General features: G+C 38.1%; 1 protein-coding gene across 1 annotated transcript in view; it reads left to right on the top strand.

Annotated features, from left to right (window-relative positions):
• The window catches only part of sema3bl (sema domain, immunoglobulin domain (Ig), short basic domain, secreted, (semaphorin) 3bl), a 70,107-nt gene that overhangs the window by 36,251 nt on the left and 11,066 nt on the right, over window positions 1–22,790 (top strand). Inside the window, exons 4-10 of the mRNA XM_037684955.1 lie at window positions 8,489–8,608; window positions 16,666–16,756; window positions 19,152–19,268; window positions 19,498–19,640; window positions 21,253–21,367; window positions 21,480–21,549; window positions 21,848–21,992. Of these exons, the coding sequence (XP_037540883.1) occupies window positions 8,489–8,608; window positions 16,666–16,756; window positions 19,152–19,268; window positions 19,498–19,640; window positions 21,253–21,367; window positions 21,480–21,549; window positions 21,848–21,992 (801 nt within the window). The remainder of the gene's footprint in view (window positions 1–8,488; window positions 8,609–16,665; window positions 16,757–19,151; window positions 19,269–19,497; window positions 19,641–21,252; window positions 21,368–21,479; window positions 21,550–21,847; window positions 21,993–22,790) is intronic.

The following is a 22,790-nucleotide window of genomic DNA, read 5'->3' on the forward strand; positions in this document are numbered from 1 at the left end:
GGGCACCGCTGTTTTAAATATTAATGTTTCCTTCTGGATTACCAGTCACGGAGCTGCCTCAGGCATTATCCACAGTTTAGACAAATAAATACCAAGCAGAAGGGGGAGGCATTCAGCGATTCCAAGTAAACGTGCGCTGTCTTGTTCTAGTTATTACATTTTTCTGCTTCTTCGATTTTCATGTTTCTCTTGGAATCAAATCGGCTCAAAAGGCTTCACTGGGAACGATGTTCATCTGTATTTTGGATTGTAAAAAAAAAAACGAGTTGCAAAGAAATGCTCATGTTTTAGGTGAATCTATTTATACTAGAATTTCTGCCTCATAATATCGACACATCATTTGTGCAGACTGCACCTTTTATCCATTTAAATACAAAAAGCAATCAGTTTTATTAATTTATTCATTTTGATATTTGTTTTAAATTATGCCAATTTTAACCACAATAGGTTAGGTGGTTAGGTGAAGTCTATACATACACTGTGCCAGTTTAGTGAAACTGTTTTAGAATGCAAAATATTCTACATCCATTAAAATGTATACATTTTTGCATCAGTCAGTTTATACAAGTTTCCACAGAAATCTGGAAAGTCTAAATCTTTTAAATAAAAACATTGCTTTATTGTAATCTAGCATTAATAAGTAAGCCAAGTCTTTGAATGCACAGTTGCAGCAGCTGCTCACAATTTTTTAACTGTTAAGAAGAATAGATTGACGATGTTGGTAAGTTTAAATAAGCTCTGGGGTCTTAGAAGTTGCATTTACAAAAAAAGGTTTTGTCTGTTTTATGGTGGGAGAATTAGGAAAAAGTCTCTCATCTTCTTTGACAAGAATTTCTTGCCATGACTTTTTCTGTGATGTCTGGAAATCAGCCAAGAAAACCGCCTCATCTGAGGATCAAACAGCTGCAGAGACCAATTTATCCAGCTATTCTGGGCTCCTACGTGCACATTATTGTGTGATTCTGTGTGTAGATGTGTTGGCCCTTTCTTCCTGTTAACATTATGAAAATATTTTTTTCCTACTCATCTTTGGCTGTTTCTACTGGAAACACTTATGTTTAACGTTGCCTCTCTCAAACATGTTTAATACTCAAAACACATGCACGACTGCCAACGATTCACATGCATTTTTTTATTTTTTTTTGGTTTCACGTTAGGTGGACAGTTCAATTGGACCCAGCTTCATTGTGATTTACCTTGGCAGTGAGCACAGAAGTCAAAACCCTTTAAACTGCCAGAACTTAGACTGTCAGTGGTCTTTCCTAATGTTTCACAAAGACTTTTTCTTTGGTAAAATAAACATTACTGTACATAAAACTAGTTTTGTGGTTAGGAATATTTCAGGACACCCAATAGTTTGACTTGTCAACCTTATTATGAATGTTAGTCAAAGGTAGTAGTGCATATTTTTTATTTATTTTCTTTGTTAGAGTTATTTTCTGCAAAAGACAGGAGAATATCTGCAATGGTTGTGTCAGTTTAATGAATCACAGCAAAGCAAGAGTCTTCCAGTTGCATTTTCCTAAATGTTGGAGAAAAAATATTCTCGCTTTATCTTACGTACGCATAAAGAGCCACACTCGACAGCAGAAGAAGATAATTAACCTGTATTTTACTTGCAAGGACAGATTTTCAGGACATGTTATACAGGAAGTACACACACGAAGACCAGTCACGAGAATCTGCCACGAGCAGTGTGCACAGCTTGTTTTTATACATTTATCAGTGCAGCTGAGCTCACAGACTCTGAGGTGTCCTTGAAGCGACAGCTTCACACCTGCAGCCTCCCTCAGCTCCTCATCCAGCTTTTTACTAACACAAACATATGACTCATGGGCAGAGTTAACATTCTCAGCCATATTAGTTAAAAACATCCATAAACTTTGACCAAAAAAAAAAAAAAAGGCTGATTGGCAAAAAGAATGATGGTGTTTGTGTCTTTGGCAAATTAAATTACGATTGGGTAGTTTGAAAGCTAATCAATTTACTTTTAATCCTGCATCAGTAGTACACTAATGCTATGCATGTATCTGGCATGCGCACCACATAATCTGAGGGTTTTACACTTCCACACTTCTGAGATACACATTTTGTATTCCTCCCTCAACATTACATTAATTAACAATAAAAAAAAATCTGTTTGATTCAAAATCTAATTATTCATGTAAAAATGTATAACCCCCCCCCACCCACCCACCCCCCACACACACACACCACCACCACCACCACCAGTTTTATAGTTAAACTTGTGGTTCTGCACTCAACTATCTGAACTTAATCATTCAATCTTTTGGTCTATCTTAATGTGAGTCTTCAACCAATTGTAACTTATACAGTAATTTTGGGGGAAAAAAAACAATATTTTTTGGCAATGTTGACCTGTTCATGAACTTTTGAGCCATTATTCAAAAACACTTCACCTTCTTGTTTCATGCAACTAACAAATTAATATATTAAGAGGAACATCTGTTGTAACTTGTTAAGGTGTTCAGAGGCTTTCTGAGGTCCAGGCACTGCTGCTCTTTGTTTGTGTCAATCACTTCAACGTAATAACACCATGTTAAAAATGAAACTCTGAACAGTTCACAATTCTGAGATACAAACATGCAAATTATGTGGGAATTTAAAATATTTAACTGACTGTGGTCAGTCAATCTTAAAACAAAAAAAAAATCCAAGGTAAAAAATAGGAACATTGCAAGTATTTGTTTTCAACAGTTTGCCATGACCTTGGCTATTTATGCTGCAATTTTCAGCCCTGGCTAGAATACCCCCTTAGATCCCTGAGTGTTTTGCTATTCAAACCACTTCATTTCTGCTAAACCACCCTCTGCTGCCACTTAATTTCACAAAGACCACACAGAATTGTAAAACCCCAAATCCCACGTTGGAAGAGTGCAGGCGTATTTCATCTTTTCAACACTTGATTCCATGTTTTACTCTCCAAGGCTGCATGTTTCTAGGAGTAAGCTCTCTGGTGAAACTGAAACTCAAGAGAGGCGTATTTTTACACAATCTGGGTCAATTCTGCTCTGTAGAACAGTGTGCATCCTCTTTAACAGAGGCACAAAACAGAATACAGTGCACCATTATGTGAAGGAGTTTTTCTGTTGGCCAGAGATAAATTCTGCAGATGTTTTTCATGGAAGCAATGCGGACAAAAACTTCAAAATCCCAACAGATTTTCTTCACAATCAGCCTTTATTTGTTTGCTCTAAAACTACAGCCACAAATCAGTTAGTTTGACAATATAGAAATATAGTAAAAATATATTATCAATCACTTTTTTAAATTGAAGACAGTATGAAACCCCACGTTTTATGTTTTAATCTGATCAGATTAATTATTTATTTTTATTTGTTCCTACACCAAACTTGATATTGTGACAATAAAGCTTTGAGCACCTGACCAAGTTGCTGTTTCCTCTCATGTTCAAACATTCTGGCATTCAGGACACCAAACTGACACAATTTGGCTATTACATTATCTCATTTGTCTTTTAAACAAGTACTAAAATGTTTTTTCTATTGCATACAGGTGAGAACTGCAGGCAGCGTGTTCATTCGTAGGGTTGGACCCAGAAGCAGGCAAACACGAGGAGCTCGAGTAGAAATAAACAAAAATAAAATATTAAATTAACAAAAACAAAGAGCTGGCATGGCAGCAACACTTATGTTGTTGCAGTTGTTGCTGCCCCAACACTTGTAGGGCGGCGGTGGCTGAGTGGTTAGAGCAGTTGTCCTCCAATGCAAGAGTTGGGGGTTCAATTCCACCAGCAGTCGCATGTTGAAGTGTCCCTGGGCAAGACTCTGAACCCCTCATTGCCTCCAATGTGTGTCCCATCCGTGTATGAATGGGATCCATAGCACTGATTATTCTTTGTGAAGGTAGAGTGCTGTATGAATGGGTAAATGAGGACACACATTGTAGTGTCAATGACTTTAGAGTATCTTGACCAGATAGAAAGGCGCTACATAACAGTCCATTTTACCATTTACTTAAAAACTCAGGAGAACACACAAGCCAGACTGAGACATCAGGCAGGTATCCAAGACAATGAGGTGCTGGATAGTAAGATGTAGTTTAAATAGAGCAAAGGGTGAATGGAAAGTGGTAGCACCCGAGCACCTTAATTTCTGGACTATAAGCTGCTACTTTTTTCGCACACTTTGAACCCTGTGGTTTATACAAAGCTGCAGCTAAATTATGGATTTTTTTTTTTTGACGAGTTAACGAGCTTCATGCCCCCAAAACATTTAGCCTCGTCGCACCTGGGCGCTCGTATAGCTGCCCAGTACACATCTCTCTTGAGGCTACCTGTATAAATAAAGGTAAAAAATAAAATCTGACCAATGAAATTACCGAACAGGCCACAGTGGACCAACAAAACAGGGACGGGAGGAGGAATGCCTCCCCATTGTGCCCCCAGGGAGGGGGGAGACAAAGTATTTGCATCCACTCAAAATAAGTGTGAATCGTACATTTAAAATGGCGCTCCGAGCTCAGTGCGATGCAGGCAGGCAGCTGCGTGATGGAGGACAGCACAAGCTTGCGCAGGAGGAAGACCAAGATTGCGATCAATGACTTCCTGTAGATTACTGTATTTATTTATTTATTTAACCAGCCGTGTTTTAGGCACTGTTCAGAAAAAAATTAAATATTTACTGTACGTATTTGTGAATGTTAACAGTACGTATTTAATTAAAAGTTTTAAAAAATCTTTATGTGTAAATATCTCGGCTTATAGACAAGCACAGCCTATATATGCACAGAATTTTATTTTATTTTTTAATTTAATTGGCACGGCTCATATTCGGGTGCACTCACTAGTCCATGAATTATGGTAATTACTGACTGGGAACAGGCTGAATGAAGAATTCTGAGAGTGGACTGAGGGCAGAATGAACATGACACTGGAAACACTGAAACAAAGATTGATTTAAATATGAAATACAGAAACACAAATGTTTAAGTATCTAAACAAAATGTTGCAAACAGGCAATGGAAATTCACAAAGAGAACCTAGATAATTGAGAAAATAACTGAATAAACTCATATCATCATCATGATCTTTGTTAACAGTGTGTGCAGAGTGTGGTTTTGAATTGTTTGTTGAGAAATTCCTGGACTACCCAGGAACAATTGTCCCAAAGCCAGCATGTGTTGATTTAAAGCCTCAGTGTAATTTTCTGCATGATTGCTGTCATCACATGAATATCTTGCCAGAAACGCTTAAAATAATCTTTATTTATTGTTTGGTGCATTCAGCACCCATTAAGAAACAAATCAGGAGGACTGCTTCCTTTGACCACATTTGGGATTTCTGAGTAACGGTCCGTCTTGGAGGCTGCAGAGCTCGGAGATCTCAAGGCTTCCATTAGAAATGGTTAACTCAAGGCTTGTATTTGCACAGTAAAATTGTGACATTTGTGAAAACAAGTACACATTGTAGTGCTTAAAAAGTAATGCCTCGCCCATGTGCTTAATCCCCGGCTCATGTGCTTAAATCAGTGGTGATGAAAAACAGCTCTTGATGTAGGGCTTGTCTGAGGCATTGGAAATCACAGCTGTTTACCTCAGGTCTGCAATCATACACAAGGATAACCAACAAAGTCCATGCTCAATAATCCAGGTATACAATCCAACAATTTTCAGTCAGGTCATCTGGACAGTTTATTTTTTTTTGTGCTGAAACGTTTCACCTTCCATCCAGAAGGTTTCTTCAGTCAAGGAAACACACAACACAAAACTGATTCTTCCCCTAACAGCTTACTCCAAAGTGGAACAAACCAGTTATGTTGGTGCTAAGATGGTCTCTTGGGCACGCCCCCTCCCCCAGTGCCAGCCCTCTTTCTCATTGACAGTCATGTCAAACTGGTTCAAAACCAACAAAGTCCATGCTCAAAAATCCAGGTATACAATCCAAGAATTTTCAATCATCTGGACAGTTTCTTTTTTTTTTTTTTTTGTGCTGAAACATTTGTATAACTGGATTATTGAGCATGGTCTTTGTTGATTTTGAACCAGTTTGACATGACTATCCATGAGGAAGAGGGCCAGCACTGGAGAAGGGGGTGTGCCCAAGAGACCATCTTAGCACCAACATAACTGGTTTGTTCCACTTTGGAGTAAGCTGTTGGGGAAAGAATCAGTTTTGTGTTGTGTTTCCTTGACTGATGAAGTCTTCTGGATGGAAGGTGAAACGTTTCAGCACACAATAAAATAAAGAAACTGTCCAGATGACCTGACTAAAAATTGTTGGATACACAAGGATAATTTTACACAGTTCATGAAAATGTTTCCTGACATATTTTCAAGGAAACAAAAGATTAGGAAACGTGTTAACACTGCATGCTGCAGAATTGTCATGTAGATCACAAATTTGACTACATTCTGATACCAAGTCCATTTACTCTTCCTCTGCCAAAGGTCTCCATTCAGTTCAATTCAGATTATTTCTAAAGCGCCAAGTCACAGCAGAAATCATCTCAGGGCACTGAACAGAAACATTCACATACTTTATAAATGCCAATTAGTAAAGTTATCTATTTAAGGAAGGAAACAAGCAGATTGTGTTGTCTTTATTTTGTCAGTCTCCCATCCTGAGCTCACCATCCTCCAGCTCCAGCAGAGGCTGCACCCTGGAGGGATAAAACCAGTGACTTTACTAAAGCTTCCACTCATTATGTTCATGGCAGACATATTTAGCTGCTTAGAAATCCCCCAATCTATTGCACCTCTGCTCAACAACAAATTGATAAAATTCATTGTCTTAATTCTTCCTGTCCCATTTATTTTTTTCTGCAACATACTGTGGAGTGAGACGTGTTAAAAAGCTGTCTGTATGTTTTAAGAGGGATTGTTTTCAAACAAATAATTTTTCTGATACATTTCTTAAGTTGAAATTTATAGGCACCTTGACTAAATTTAGTTTAGTTATGCTCATATTTGCTCCTGAAATCCTCTATTTTTGTGAATAATTATTTTATATTACAGTCGCCTATAATCAGTTTAAAGTATTATCATTAATATTATTAATATAATGATGTTTAAACAAGATTCAGGCTTTAAGCGGTGGAGTGAAAGTCTGTTTGGAACACGGTTTACGAGATTAACATAAAATGTGCTCCCTTTAATCAAATAAAAGTCAAATTTATTATTTATTTATTTTTTTTACAATATGCATTTGGTCCAATTCCACAACTTTTATGATTTATAGAAAATATTTTTAATAAACATGTGTCACTGACCTGGTTCTGTTTGGTGTGGGAATGAGTTATGTAGAAGCAATAAAATGATGTAAACCTAGCTTGATAAAATAGTTTACATCAGGTCTGCAGCGTCTCCAAAAACCATGAGAAGATGATCAACAACGGAGGAAGAGTTGACAACATTGAGGGCCCACACACACAGAAACAGATCCATCTACTTGTAAAACATCAAAACTGGCTCAGTGGTACTCAAAGGGAATCTAAACAATGTTTATTCCCCCAGAGAGAACCAGCACTTTCTAAACACTAACCCATCTTAAAGCTTAAACATACATTCCCTCCAAAATGAAGAAAAGTAGATGATCTCCTTTAAGAGGAGCTAATTTTTGTACCTAAAGGAAGACAGATACATTAGCGACTCCCCCCACCACATGTATTGTGCTTGTATAAGTTTGACCTGGTTAAGTTCAGGGAATGACATCCAGCTGATCAGCTTCTTCAGGGCAGACGCAGTTTTATCAGTTGCTATTTTTGCAGAAAGGAAAAAGGAAGTAGTCACACTTCCTGCTTCCTTTGTGTGGAACGCAATTATCATGACACTTGTTTCCTTACGCACCACTTCTTTTGTCATTGTTCCTTTTCTTCTGCCTTGACTTTGATCTTGGTTCCGTTCATTCTCTTTTCCCTTGTTTAAGTTACAAATGTACGTTTTGAAGTTCCATCCATCCATCCATCCATCCATCCATCCATCCATCCATCCATCCATCATTTTTACCTGCTTCTTCCTTTTCAGGTCACAGGGGTCACTGGTGCCCATGTCCAGCCATCACTGTGCATTAAAAAATATAGTAATCAGAGTTTTACAGTTTGTTTTACATCAGTATGCTGGTGGCTGGCATTCAAGCCTTTAAAGACATGAGTACTGTGAGGAGGGACTTTCACATCTCTACCAACAATACTCTGTTTTATTACAACATGTGCTATCAATAAGCAGTGTTATCCACGCTTTTGGTTCCCTTTATTACCATGAAAATCAGCGTATCTGCGTTTAGATGACAGTTACTATAATTTAATTTTTTGGGGGCCTTTCTATAAAATCGCCATGTGTTTTTGTGCTAAACAAAGAGTTCTTTCATCCTCCACAAGGGCAGGAGTTTAATGTTGACGTACTTTAAACATTTACCATTTTATCTATATAGCATTTTACTTTTAGGCACCCTTAGTTAAAACCTCATGGTAGTGTTTTAAAACTGTATGTTTGCGTTTGTGTGTTGCAGACAGAGTGTGCCAACTTTGTCCGCCTTCTGCAGCCTTACAACCGCACCCACCTGCTGGCCTGTGGCACCGGTGCCTTCCAGCCCATGTGTGCCTTCATCTCTGTGGGCCACAGAGGAGAGGTATGTCAGGATTTGGTGGTCAGGAACGAACCCAGTAGTGCAGACAGGACTCAACTCGGCAGATTACAAAAATAAGTATTTTTAATAGAAAATAAAGAACAAAATAATAGCTGACGTGGCAGCAAGACTTACATGAAAACGGATGGCTCAAAGGGAAACTCAGGGAGGACTCAGGAAACTCAGGGAAGACTCAGAAGACGCAGGAGAACACAGGAGACCCAACGAATACGACCCGACAAAGGAACAACACAGAACAGGAGGCTTATATACAAGGACGAGACCAGACGTGATTACAACAGGTGTGACGAGACACAGGTGGCAACAATTAAACTGACAAGGAAACACTAGGGAAACAGACACAGAGCCAGTAAATAGTACCATCCTTACAAGGTAAGGTGATGTGTTTGTGTGTTTTGGGGGATTCTGGTGAAAAGGCTGGAGTCCTGTATTCCATTATATTATACATTTAAAGATAATGTACATACAAATACAAAGGAATCGTTTCATACATGTACACATTTAAAAAGCATGTTTAAGCTGCTTTATTACTATATTTGTTAGAAATATGTCTTATAGAGGGTAAAACTTCACTTGAACTGTGTGTTTGTTTAGAAAGTTTAACTGTTAATGTCACTGAGAACAGAAAAATGTCTAATTTTCCTGAAAGTTTTTTTTTTTAATCTTTTTATTAAAACATCATGCAGCAAAACCTGGGGAGCATTATTCAAGCTTTTAGTATTTTTGTAGCTTCCTACAAAATCTAACAAGACAGACAGACAAACAAAAATACAGACATAACTTTATAAATCCTCAGTGAAGATATTAGATTAGATTATACAAGAAAATGTTTAAATTGAGACATTTGAAACAGATGTGCATTTTCAAATTTGTCTGGTCATACCAGCCTTATTTACACCCATCTGCTCACTACAGACTCATGTTCGAGCTGCTGTTTAATACACTGTATTTTTTTGACATTATTAGTGTTTAACGTATATCTTAGATCTTTATATACTGTTTCTTTTTATCCATCCATCCATTATTTTTTACCCGCTTCTTCCATTTTGGGTCACGGGGGTCGCCGGTGCCCATGTCCGGCAATCACTGTGCGAGGGGCGGGGTACACCTTGGACGGTTTGCAAGTCCATCACAGGGCCACATAGAGACAAACAAACATTCACTCTCTCACTCACACCTAGGGACAATTTAGAGTTACCAATCAGCCTAACATGCATGTTTATGGTCTGTGGGAGGAAACCGGAGTACCCGGAGGAAACCCACGCACGAACAGAGAGAACATGCAAACTCCACCCAGAAAGGCCTCCGGACCGGGATTTGAACCAGGGACCTGCTCGCTGAGAGGCAGCAGCTCTACGAGTTGCGCCACCGTGCTGCCCTGTTTCTTTTTATACTTTATACAATTTTGTTCCGCCTCATGTATCACATGTGATACGAATGATAATAAACCTTAAACCTTATGAGTGTTTGAGGGTAACAATGTGTGTCTTCAAACATTTCAACTCACATCATTGACGGTGTCCTGATGATATGTTGGTTAGGGTGTTTTTCCATTGGTCAAAAATTCTGCTGACACCTGAACATCTGGTTTTTGATCACAAAGAACACAGTTTAAAAACAGTCATGGCCTTGAAATGGCTGCAGATGTATTCTACACTTGCTTCTGGATTTTATCCAACAATAGATGTATCTACAACATTGTCCTGTTCTTTTTAGTTGGTCTCGCAGTGCAGTTTATCAAATGCCCGTTTTAATGTTGCAATAATTGAGATGTCCCTGTATGGCCTCAGAGTTCAACTTAAGAGGAGGAAAAGCAGGTTAATGTAACAAATATCCTTGAGGTTTTTCTCTTCTTTTTTTTTTGTTGTTGCCCAGACTGGGGTCTGACTACAAATCACAGGGGTCTCAACATGTAGCCATTAAATGATTTTTTTTCCTTTAGGGCTGCTCACCCACACTATACATCTTTTCAGCTGCGCAGGCTGGCTCTCCTCAGTCATTCAGCTCAGTGGGACCCTCTGCAGAGTCCCACACTTGTAGCCATTTGAAGTACAAGAACCCATGAATGGGGCTATTAAGAACCAACTCGTAAGTTTCTGTTTCAAAGCAGTTTTTTTAGTCCGTTGACGGGTTTGCAGTCCTGCCTGGCCCAGCAGGAGGGGGTCAAAATCTGCATTTAAAAGAGGGCAAGCTGATATTGGCAAAGCTGTGTGAAGGAAGCCAGCGTAATGAAAGAGTGCCAACCATTTAAAGTTTGTGTAGTGTTCTGTGTGCATGAGTAAAGGGGACTACACTCCAGCATTTTCCATTTGTTCTCATATCTTTTTGCATCATTGTGCGTGTTCCTTGTTCTCTGTCATTCTCTGTTTCCTTCTCAGTCTGTCAGTTGTGGTTTTTGTTTTGTGTGTTTTTATAGAACATCATAAAAAAAACAATACGTACACAAAGAAATACAGCAGAATCCTTTAAAACTTGAATTGAGTTTTAAGACAAAACGTGATTTAATGTCAAATGCAGGTCGCTTGTTTGTATCCTTAAATTTGCCGTTTGTTATTTATTTTTTGGCTAAGTTTTTGAAAGTTGCTAGCAACAGTCCAACTGTCTTGTCTGTGATGTCACTCCAACAGATTGTGCAAAAGACAGGTCGTGTCATGGATCTGACTTGTGGAAAAATAAATAAACAAATAAACGAGAGCTGTTAAAAGAAAAAAACTCGTACGATTTTATTCTGGTAAATTTATGCCTTTTTATTTATTTTTTTCTTAGCATGGCCCTAAAGCTCTGTCGTACTGATAAGACTCATTTGAGCGATAAGAATTTCTAGCATCTTGGAAGCAAATAGTAAAAAAACGGGTAGTTTTAATACTTTTGCGCAGTTCTACAAATTAACAAATGTAGATCTGTTTGAGTCTATCAGGATAAACTAGCACCAGTGGTTCTGCTGTGTGTGTTTCTGTGTGTGCGCTAACGTCATCCAGACTGTGATCGTGTCCTCTCAGGTAGTCAGTCTGCTCGACAAAACAGCACCAGAGGGAGTCTGTCCATTTATTTAACCAGTTGTTAACTGCTGGAGAACACATCCCCGCCTGTTTGTGGGACACCTCCTGGCCCTCGGACTGGACTCTGGGTGGGATGACCTTTAACACTGAAGGTCTTTTATCTCTGTTAGGGGCAGACGTACACACACTGTTTCTATCTCACACACCCCCTACATTATATTGTCATTTAAATGTCAGAATTTCATGTCGGAGAACAAAAATTACACTAAAACAATAATATTTAGTTAATTTTCCAACAAATGGTGTAAAACAAAAAGCCGCTTCTTGAAACAATGTTTGGTCGTAAAAAAAAAAAAATTGGACACAGTTTCTGTTTAAGCTAATCTCCATAATATTTCATGGGATAAAATCAGAATGTATTTACAAATATTATAGTTTGGTAATCACATCCTCATGATGGGAGAGAGTATGTTTCATATTTCTGGGCGATCAAGGGAAACAGACATTTCAAAGCCACAGAAAACATTTTTCAACCGTGGCGTAATGAGACTGAATTTTATGGAGCTGTAGTCAAACATTTGCGTTATGTTCTTTTTTTTTTTTAATGTCTTTAGTAAAATATAAATATTGTGTGTAAAATGTATGTTTCACATAACTATCATCATATGGTGTTCATCTTGACCCCCCCCCCCCCATGTGAAACCACAACGTGTTTTTTCGTCAGTGTTGCTTCTCTCGGTCTCTCTAAACCACAACCTGACACTCACAAAATAACGAGAGCCAGAGTCCCCACGGTGAGCGACACAACGGCCTGCACGACGTCATACATGTGCAAATAAACCTCCGTGGTGCGGCGACGACATGAAGAAGACAAGACCACACGCACACACACAAACATCCAGTCAAGCCAAACAAATGACACCAAACTGAACATATAAATACGCAGCGATGCAGGCAGAAACACACACAAACATGATGAGACACACACATTCCAGCATAAACAAAAAGAAGCAAGTTGTGTGGCAAAGTGCTCTGTGAACACCGAAGGTGCACAAAACAAAATATAAAGGTATACATGACTTGTAGTCCTTTTCGACTAAAATCATTATATGTTGATAAATGATGGCGTTGTAGCCATTTTAATTTTCAATCCTTAAAAATAAAGTTATGTTTGATCTTACGCAATATTATGCGCTGTCACAGTCACAGTCCGTGTTGTGAATGACTCCCTATTACCATATAACGTTGCAACTCTAAAAACTTCTCTGATTATCTTTATTTGGATTGACTCCAAAAAAAAAACATTTCCACTGAATCCTTCACACAAAGTAAAAATCAAGTCTGTAGACAATGTCCTTTTTTAAAATGTTAAATACATTTGTTTATAAACTCATAGTTTAAAATATATGATTGACTAATTGTTATATAAAACAATGGGCGGCTGTGGCTGAGTTGTTAGAGCAGTCGTCTTCCAATGCGAGAGTTGGGGGTTCGAATCCACCAGCAGTCACATGCCGTAGTGTCCCTGGGCAAGACACTGAACCCCTCATAGCCTCTGATGTGTGTCCCATCGGTGTATGAATGTGATAAAGCTCTGATTAATCTGAAATAAGATAGAAAGTGCTATATAAGTACAGTCCATTTACCATATTTGCTCTCTGAAATATTTTTCCCCTTTGGAAAGCCAGGCAGCGTTAGTAATTCAAGGCTTATGTACATTTATACAAACTACACTCAATTCAATGTGGCTTTAGCAAAAATGGATAGTTTTTCTTTATTGTGAGATCATAAGTTAAATATTAAAAACCACAATGAATTAGGAAAGTGAGGTCTTTTTACTTGTAAAATGACACAGATTCATGCGTGTCTAATGAGCGGTCTCACTGGCTCCGTAGTGGGGGTCCAGTGGGTTGTGTTTGGCAGAGCTCGGTGTAAAGTGGCCTGGACGTCTCCCTCTTTGTTTCACAGAACTTGTGCGTATTTGTTTTGACAGTTTTTGACCCTGGTGACTCTGCTCATCTAATGAGTTGCACAGCTTTTCTGGAACACGATATGAACACACACACACACACGCACACACACACACACACACACACACACACATTAGGAAATCCACTCTGTTTTTTGCTCATATGATATGAACAAACGAAAAATAAAATCTAACAAAAACATAAACCAAAAATTATTCCAAAGGAGGCCTGGGTGACAGTTACATCAAATCAGATTCAGATTAGTTAAATCTCTTTTATTCTAAGTTTGTTGAAGTGTGAGTTTGTGTTTATGCAGTGCGTGTGCCTGACCTGAAAAAGTCATTCATGCCTCTTGATGAACATTCAGAAAGCTACATGAATGAAAATATTTTAAAGTATTTGCTTTTTCCAGAGATCTGGTGTAAAACTGAGTTTGTCTTTGCCTTGTTCATGTTACTCAGCACGTATTGCCGCATTGCACAAGTGAGTGTGTTGTCCCATGTTTCTAACTGTTTTAACGCAGACTTCAATGTCATCTCCCCTGTGATCTCTGCTCAGTAAAGGACTCGCCCACCTCACAACAATACCCCATTGTCTATCAGAGGAACTTGGACTGAAAAACAGAGTTCACTCTGAGGCCACTTTAATATAAGATATGGACTTTTATTTTAAAATCAATCCCAAAGTTTCACCGTCGGTCTCGTCACTTCCCATTCCTCCTTTTATCCTGAAAGTAGACGGTGTTTGATCCCACCCATTTGTCTCTGGTGCAGACAGGCTGGTGTGTTGGTGGCGCTGAAATGAAAGAAGAAAGACTAAAACAAAGGGCCTTTGGTTCAAAGTGGCCCTCTTTTGACCAAAGTCACACAAACCAGGGATGTGGAAAGTATTCATCAGGTGAATTTGACAAGCTGATGAATGATAAAAAAAAAATACTGTTACTTATTTTAGAGATAAAGTCGTAACAAAAACTGATTTCCTGAAAGGAAAATTCACCAATGACAAGTATAAGTATCTTTTTGTTTGTATTGATTTTTGTTAGCTTTTTACTATATTTTTGGTCAGTTCGTCTTCCTTGTAGTAGTCCTTAAGAAAACCCAGGTCTGAAACAGTAGAAGCTCATTTTATGAGTCCGTTGTTAGGTTTAGCTGTAAAATGTGAATTAAAGCTTGGTTAGGTTTATGGCTGGGCATGTACTGATAATAGTTATGTTTAGGGTAAGAGTCAAAACTGCAGGCTACAGAATGAACGTTAAAAAAAAAAAAAAACCCTAATAAAGATGGAAATACAAACACAAGTGTTGAGAGGGTGTGTTTGAGTCCTAATGCTTTGACCTGTTGTTTGTTGTTTGTTTCATTCAACCTTTATTTATGCAGGTTAGTCTCATTGAGCCTCTAGGAGTTATTTACAAGATATCTGTTTTAAACAAATAACACAGAGGAGGTACACACTACAATAGACAATCATATAAAAAACATATAAAATGAAAAAGTAAATGGAAGAAATGATGTAAAAACAAAATAAAAAAAAATCCCAGCTACATTACCAAGCGGTGTAAAACACTAAAAACAGGAACATGTCTGCGCTGGTTTTTGCCATGAGCTTTGCAGTTGTTTAAAGTCCCTTAAAGAGGTCAAGGTCAAGAGATTCAGATCTTTTTGCAAGATATTCCAGTATACAGGAGTAGAGTAGGAGAAGGCCCTTTTGCCGAGTTCGATCCACACTGAGGGTACACTGCATGTAATTATGTCCTAAGAGCGCACGCTGTAGCTGCACTCACGCAGGAGAAGATATGTGAAAACAGCAGACCAAGAAGTGATTTAAAGATGAAAATGTACCAGTGAGAGTCTGCATGAAGTTAATGATGACTGGTTAACCAGTGATGGATGCAATGGTGGATACGATAGTTACAGCCAGCTATGAATCTTAGCGCACCGTGACAGACAGCATTCAACATCTGCTGGGTGCTTGTAGGGGCGTTCATGTAAATAATGTCAAGTTAGTCAACGGAGGGAAGGAATGTAGCAGTTATAAGGCACTTCTTAGTGTTGAGTTAGATAGGATCTATTTCTAAAAAAGAAACCCAGTTTTACTTTCAATTTCTTTTCCATGTTTTTGTCATGAGGCTTAAAAGAGAGATGCACATCGACCAAGATACCCAAGTATTTATAAGAATCATCAAACTCAATAGGGACACCATTTGAAGATAAAATAGAAGGAAGAACTGCTGGGACTGACTTCCTGTTTGAAAACAACATCCCTTTGGTTTTATCAGCATTTAGCACCAGTTTGAGACGGAACCAATCTGACTGGATGATGTCGAATGCAGACTGTCAAAGATGGAAAACCTTAGCAACTGTTCTAGCTCGACAATAAACAACTGTGTCGTCCGCATAGGTCTTCAGAGTTTAATAGAATTTTATGCTCCTTAAAATCATAATAAAATCTGCCACTATCAGCATTCTGTTATTGTAAAAAGTCTAAACTTTTAATGTAGTTTTGATAGTAGTGGGACTTGTGTTTCATTTTATTAGCCGTCTGGCTCCTCTGCATTCGGGACTCTATGACTCTGGGAACTGAGAGAGAAATTTTAACTCTGGCAGCTACCAAGATCCCAAATTTCCTCTTATCTCAGACAGAGCTTTTGTTCTCAGACAGGCAAGAGTTCGATGAAGGGACAAATACATTTGAACAGATGTGTGAAACTTTTCAAAAGCCCAAGATTGCCCTGCTTGTGTGAATAAGAGGCAAAATACTGACCTTCCAGTTAGTGTAATTAGAATAGCAGCTTTGGGCTGATTTACTGCACGGCCTTACCTGTTGACCTTTGCTAAGTAAGATAATCAGTATCAGGTGCTGCGGTGGGCTGACTGTTCGTAGAGTTAAAAGGAAAAGATTTTCCACTTGGAAGAACTGATGAAGAAAATGTGATTCTGCAATTAATTTCAGCTCTGTAATCGGAATCACATGAAGCAAATTGATATTTCAAACATTTCTGGAGAGGTCCCTCCTCAGAGACCACCTGCTGGAATCAGCTACATGTAACTCTGATTTTTTTTTTCTTTCTCAGCATGTGTTCACAATGGATCCAAAGAATGTGGAGAGCGGACGAGGAAAGGTTCCACATGACCCCAACTTCCCATTTGCCAGCACCTTCAGTGGTATTTTTTTGTTTTCTTCACAAGTTCTCAAACTGTTTATGCAGCTAAATTAGCAAAACTAATCATTTCATGTACTCTAACCTCTTTTAATTAGACATTTACTTAAGTTAAATTGATAACTTTACTAAAAGCAACATGATAACCCTTCTTGGACTGTGACACACCTACTCTTTGGACCTGTGCTCACTAGAACAAAAAAAAAGTTTTGGGTGTTTCTTTCTAAGTGTCATTGGGTATTTATTGTAGCTTATGAAATAACCTAGATTTATGCCAGTGACAGATGATCCTGGGATTTTTTTAGGGGTGGAGGCATGGATGGTGTGTGTATACATCTCATCTTTTCTCCACAGCTGGGTGATTCGAGCTTCAGAAATCCTCCCACAGTGCTTTGGTTTGGCAGGAGAGCCTTACATTTAGAGCCAAGTATTTAGTAGTTTGGAGCTCAGCTGTGATGTGCAGTGGCCACGAGGTCCTCACAGACATTGATGAGGTGAACTGTAAATGCTGGAAGAAGATGGAGATGAGTTTAAGGTGTCTCACTTTAGTCCAAAATGCTGACTCAATAAATTTCTTGGCCTCATTCGTGTCAGCAAATTTGCACGAGATAAAAACACAGATCCAATTCTAACTTTTGTTTTGGGATTTGATTGACTTTCAGTATGCAACCACTTAACATGAGAGATCTTTTATTGTAAAAATGAGTATCACGTTTATCGTTGTTTTATATAATTTTTTTAAATTTTTGTTTTAGCGTAAAATAGAGCATTCTGGGTCGGAGCATAGAAACTTTGAGCAATACTTTCCAGCTCTGTATGATAAACATAAAATGAAAAAAGCAAGAACGAAGAAGTTAAACTTTATTAAAGTCCTTCTCTTTAACCATCAGCCTAAATGTTTTCTTTAAGGTTCTTCTAAAAAAGCTCAAAGCTCAACTCCCCTGGTTCTGTCAGCACTTATTACATTACCTATCTGTTTACGTTCCTTGGGAGATAACTTTAGACGTGAGTCCAAGTTGACTGTATGTGTGTCGGATATATGAAGAAGGATGAGAGTGTAAAGTTCTGATATTGTTACTGCTGCCAAAGAAAATAAGGTTTTTTTTTTATTATTTAATTTATGACTGCACCGAAGAGCAATCTGTGATCAGATTCATTTTCTACAACGACTGGAAAAAATTAAAACCAGCTGAAAGAAAAAAACATCAATTAACATAGAAAAACTTTCTTTTAATTACAGTATTAGGTGAAAAGCGAGGGTAAGTGTACGTTTTATTTTACCCCAAGTATTTTTCAAGGCCATGGAGACAGTTAGGTGACAGATAGCTCTGATAGGTATGCTCATACATCATATAACCCAAGTGCCAGAGGAAAACTCTGATGTTCTGTTTCCACTTGCAGGAATTTTATTTAGTCCTGGAAGGTGAATGTTTGTTCACTGCTGCACTCTGAAGAATGTTTGGCTTTCAAAATGCTCACAGCTCTCTCAATGAGTTCAGATTTGTTTAATTTCTTCTTCCTGCCCTTCAACTATTGCCCAAAGCACAAAATATTCATATAACTTCTTTAAAGTTAAGCTGCACATTATTATTATTTTACTCAGCCTTTTCTTGCCTATTGCTGCCGTTCCATGTAAATATTATCAGGGCAAAAGTAAAACATCTGATCGAGACCCGCAGACTACCCAGTTGGTAGTTTGGGTAGATATTGTCTTGAATGTCTCGAGATCAGTTTGAGCTACAAAACATGGAGACATTTGTATCTGATAAATGACAGAATGACCTCAGTCACAACTGTATTAATCAAAACATGACGTTGTTTGTACTTCTACCCAATGATGGTCAATCAGGTCACCTGGACAGTTTCTTTTTTGTGGAGAGACATGTCACCCTCGAAACAAAAGGGCTTCATCAGTCTGAGGGGTCCCACGTAAACTGTTTCCCCACCAAGCAGGACACCCCTTTAGTAGACCAAGCAGTTTGCTGGTGATAAGATGGTTTCTGGGGGCTGTCCTGTCCCCCGTCAACTCCTCCCAGGCATGCAGCCACAGCCAAAGTGGTTCAAGACATCAAAGTTCATGCTCAATCATCCAGGTACAAAATCCAATCACGGTCACTCAGGTGATGAAGCCCTCTGGATAGAGGGCGAAACGTCTTTCCACAAAAAAGAAACTGTCCAGATGACCTGAGTGACCGTGATTGGATTTTGTACCTGGATGATTGAGCATGAACTTTGATGTTTTGTAATTCTACCTCTTTTTGTTTTGTCTTACAGCATTTTTTGAAACATTTTTTTCTACTCGTCATATTTTCAGTCCTCAATTTAAAATTATGTTTAAAATGTCACAATAATATTTTAAATGCGTTATTTGAAAATGTTGTCCCTGACTCTGTCTGCAGGTGGAGAACTATATACAGGACTGACGGCAGATTTTCTTGGAAGAGACTCTGTAATCATCAGGAGCATGGGGGGTCGCACCACCATGAGGACAGAGACTGACCAGAAACTACTTCATAGTATGATTTACTATTAAAAAATATATAAACCTCATAAACCCAGTCCAATGAAAATTAAACTATGTCTAAGTATCATGATCATTTTGTTTGGCCTTTCTGTTGTATGCTTGAGTTTAGTGTAATAGCTGAATTTTAAAACGTTTGACCCGAGGTTAATTTGAATTATTTTCTTTCTGGTGGTAATTCTCTTCTTCAGCATTTCCCATCTTTTCATTTACCCCCTTCTCAGACCCCAAGTTTGTTGCTGCCCACCTCATCCCGGACAACGATGACCGAGACAATGACAAAGTGTATTTCTTCTTCACCGAGAAGGCTTCAGAGGAGGGGGACAGGGAGGAGGCCATACATGCACGAGTCGGTCGAGTGTGTGCGGTGAGATACTTCATAACAGTGTTTGCATTGTTTAACTGTAAATGATCAATTGTCAAGCTGCTTTAATTGAATTATCCTTGCTTTAGCCATTCTTTTTTTTTTTTTTTTCTGGAGTAATTGTTTGAACTCACTGGGGATTTTATATATAAAACTCAAGTTAGCCACAAAGAGCCGGTGATTAGATTGAGGAGCTCTCAAACTTCACGGATAACTTTGTTGGACAGGAGATGACGCGTTGAACTGTTAATCTGTTTAATGCGACACCTTCAAACCCTCTTGTTGAAAAGAGAACTCTCTCGTGTTTACATTTCCCCAAAAGACTGCAGAGGTATCATATTTTGAATGAGATAAATCCCGTTTCCTCCCAAACTGCATGCAGCTGTCAGATTCTCCAACTTCACTGTGCATCAGCTTAAGCTCTGTGACTTGCTTTCAAGCATGATGTCCTGTTAAACCATGTGTGCGATGTGAAAACCACACTCAAGTGGTATGCTTAAAAGAATACACATGAAGGCGTTATACACAGTTATACTGATATGCGCAGCTGCAAGGTTGCAGATTGGTGGGCTGTGCCAAAATGTTTTGAATTTTTCCTAGGGAAAAATCCAAGTTACATTTTTTCAATTTTAACCCCTCTTCATCTACAGATCTGCTCCTTTTTATGTTTCTCTTTTTATGCTCTTGCTGTTTAATGCTAAATGTGGCATTCAGTTATGTTTATAACTTGATTCCAGCACATTATATGCTTTAAACTGAGAGAACTTACACATTTATTGAGTAGAGTTAGATCTGGGGACCAGAGGTAATCAAATACTTAATTGCTAATATTAGGATGTACTGTATTAAATACATGATCCAAAGCTGCACGTTAGCATTTACTCAATAGGTTTCGTTTCTGCTCTGGCAGTTCTGGTCTACTTCCCTGAGGTTTTTTTTTTTTTAATTTTAATCTCCAGTCCTGCATTTTCACTTTTCCAGAATTAACCAAACTCACTATCTGCTCCTTTTAAAATCTTATTCAATACATTGTCTGCATGTTAATAAAAAAAACCAAAAAACTCTATAGTATTTTAACTGGGGTGTTTATGTGTTGAAAGAGGCTAAAGCTCTGCGCAGCTATTTAACTGGTGGCCCGCGGGCCTCAACATCAATCCGGTCCACTTCATAAGAAAAAATAAATACATAAAAAATTTATATACATACATATATATATAATTTTATATATATATATATATATATATAATTTTATGTTATTTTTTATTTATTATTATTATTATTATTAATATATTTTTTTTGGTGGGGGGTTTGGGTTCTGTTTCTGGCATTTATGATACATTGCAACAAAATAATTTTTTTAAAAGGTAACAGATCATTGTAAACTTTGATTTATTTATATCATGATTTTAATCGCTGGATGTCCGACACCCCTCCGAGCTGTTGGCTTTCAGAAACTGTGGCCCCCTGAGCAGTTTTTTTTTAATAGCTCTGGTTTAGATACACAGACAGGATCTGAAACATTAGCTATATTGTCCTTCGCCTCAGTCCAGTGTGATGAAGTAAAGGGCTGTGTTTCTTAGATTTATTGATTTATTTCTTTTGTATTTTCTGGCAGAATGATATTGGAGGCCAGAGAGTTCTGGTCCATAAGTGGAGCACCTTCATAAAAGCAAGACTAGTCTGTTCTGTCCCAGGACCTCATGGCATCGACACACACTTCAACCAGCTCGGTAAGACAAACTGCCGCACACAAAGCATGAAAATGAGAATTTGCATTTCTATGTGCATACGTTTCAGCAGCTAAAAGAATGGCTTAACTGGAAATGTCTTTATGCGACACAGAGGATGTTTTCCTGCTGAGGACCAAGGATGTGAGAAACCCAATCATCTATGCAATTTTCAGCACCATCAGGTAAACACACATGCTGCAAAAAACAAAACAAAAAAAAAAAACTGTTTTGACACATCATAATGTTCTGAAAAATAAAAGTTCAACAAAACAAGCTTTTAGTCATTCTGTCTTTGATTCAGTGCTTCTGTCAGAATATCTCCATGGTGAAACTGTTTTATAGTTTCACACCAGTTACATAAACAGAACTAACAGTTACTTTACTTTCATCTGTGATTTACCATTTTTCTTTGACAAACTGATCTACAAAAGTAGATGTGCACTCAAACTATGACATAACCGCACGTGTTTTTCTCTTCAGTAATGTGTTTCAGGGCTTTGCTGTGTGTGTGTATCGCATGGCTGACATCAGAGAAGCTTTCAACGGACCTTTTGCTCATAAAGAGGGTCCCAACTATCAGTGGGGTCCTTATGAAGGCAAAGTACCTTATCCAAGACCAGGAGTGGTAAGCATTACCATTCTGTAAGAATGCAAAGTTTGCTCACATGTGACAGTTTAATAGCTCAAATTAATAAACTATAAAGAGCTTATCATGATCCAAATATGTTGCACTGTTAAGAATATGTTGGTAAATTACTGGTCTTTAATATGCAGATGACACATTGTTTAACATTTATTTGTTTCCTTCTAAAACGTTACAAAAAATGTCTTTAAATCTATTTTTATTCTTGATTGTAAATGTATTTCAAGCAGAGAAAATGCTAATTTTTGATAACTATTTGTTTTATGAACAGACTTTTTTTTCTTAAACATGCTGAAGATTTAAACAAATGTACAAATTGCAACTACATGACGATTACATCATGTGTTAAGAGTTGTCAAACAGCTTCAGAATTTGTGGCTAACAAGTTATTTCTTACATCTAAAAATGTAGCCAAAACAAACAATTGCACTTAAAGCAAAACCTTTAGAAGACTGGTCTGTTCATACAACTGGGTTGAACTTTGCCCCACTGGAGCAGCTACTGGTACCATTTTCTCCAGAGTAAATCCACATCCAGTGACTTTGACTCTATGATGCTGTGTGAAACTGCACATTTTCTCAGAACTTGTTCAGCTAAAACAGATGTGCGTAGTCGATTAGTCAAGAAGCAGTTTTTATGTCCTATACTAGGTACAAAAACAAAAGAGGAAAAACATTATGGGATAGATGGGATATGAAAACATTAAACCCGAGGTGTAGAAAGTTTCCATATTAGTAGAGTAAACTGCTGTAAGTGGTAGAGCAGCTGTTGTGGCCGTAC

Source organism: Nematolebias whitei, chromosome 11, assembly GCF_014905685.2.
Source record: "Nematolebias whitei isolate Nwh7 chromosome 11, NemWhi1, whole genome shotgun sequence".
Lineage (NCBI taxonomy): Eukaryota > Metazoa > Chordata > Actinopteri > Cyprinodontiformes > Rivulidae > Nematolebias > Nematolebias whitei.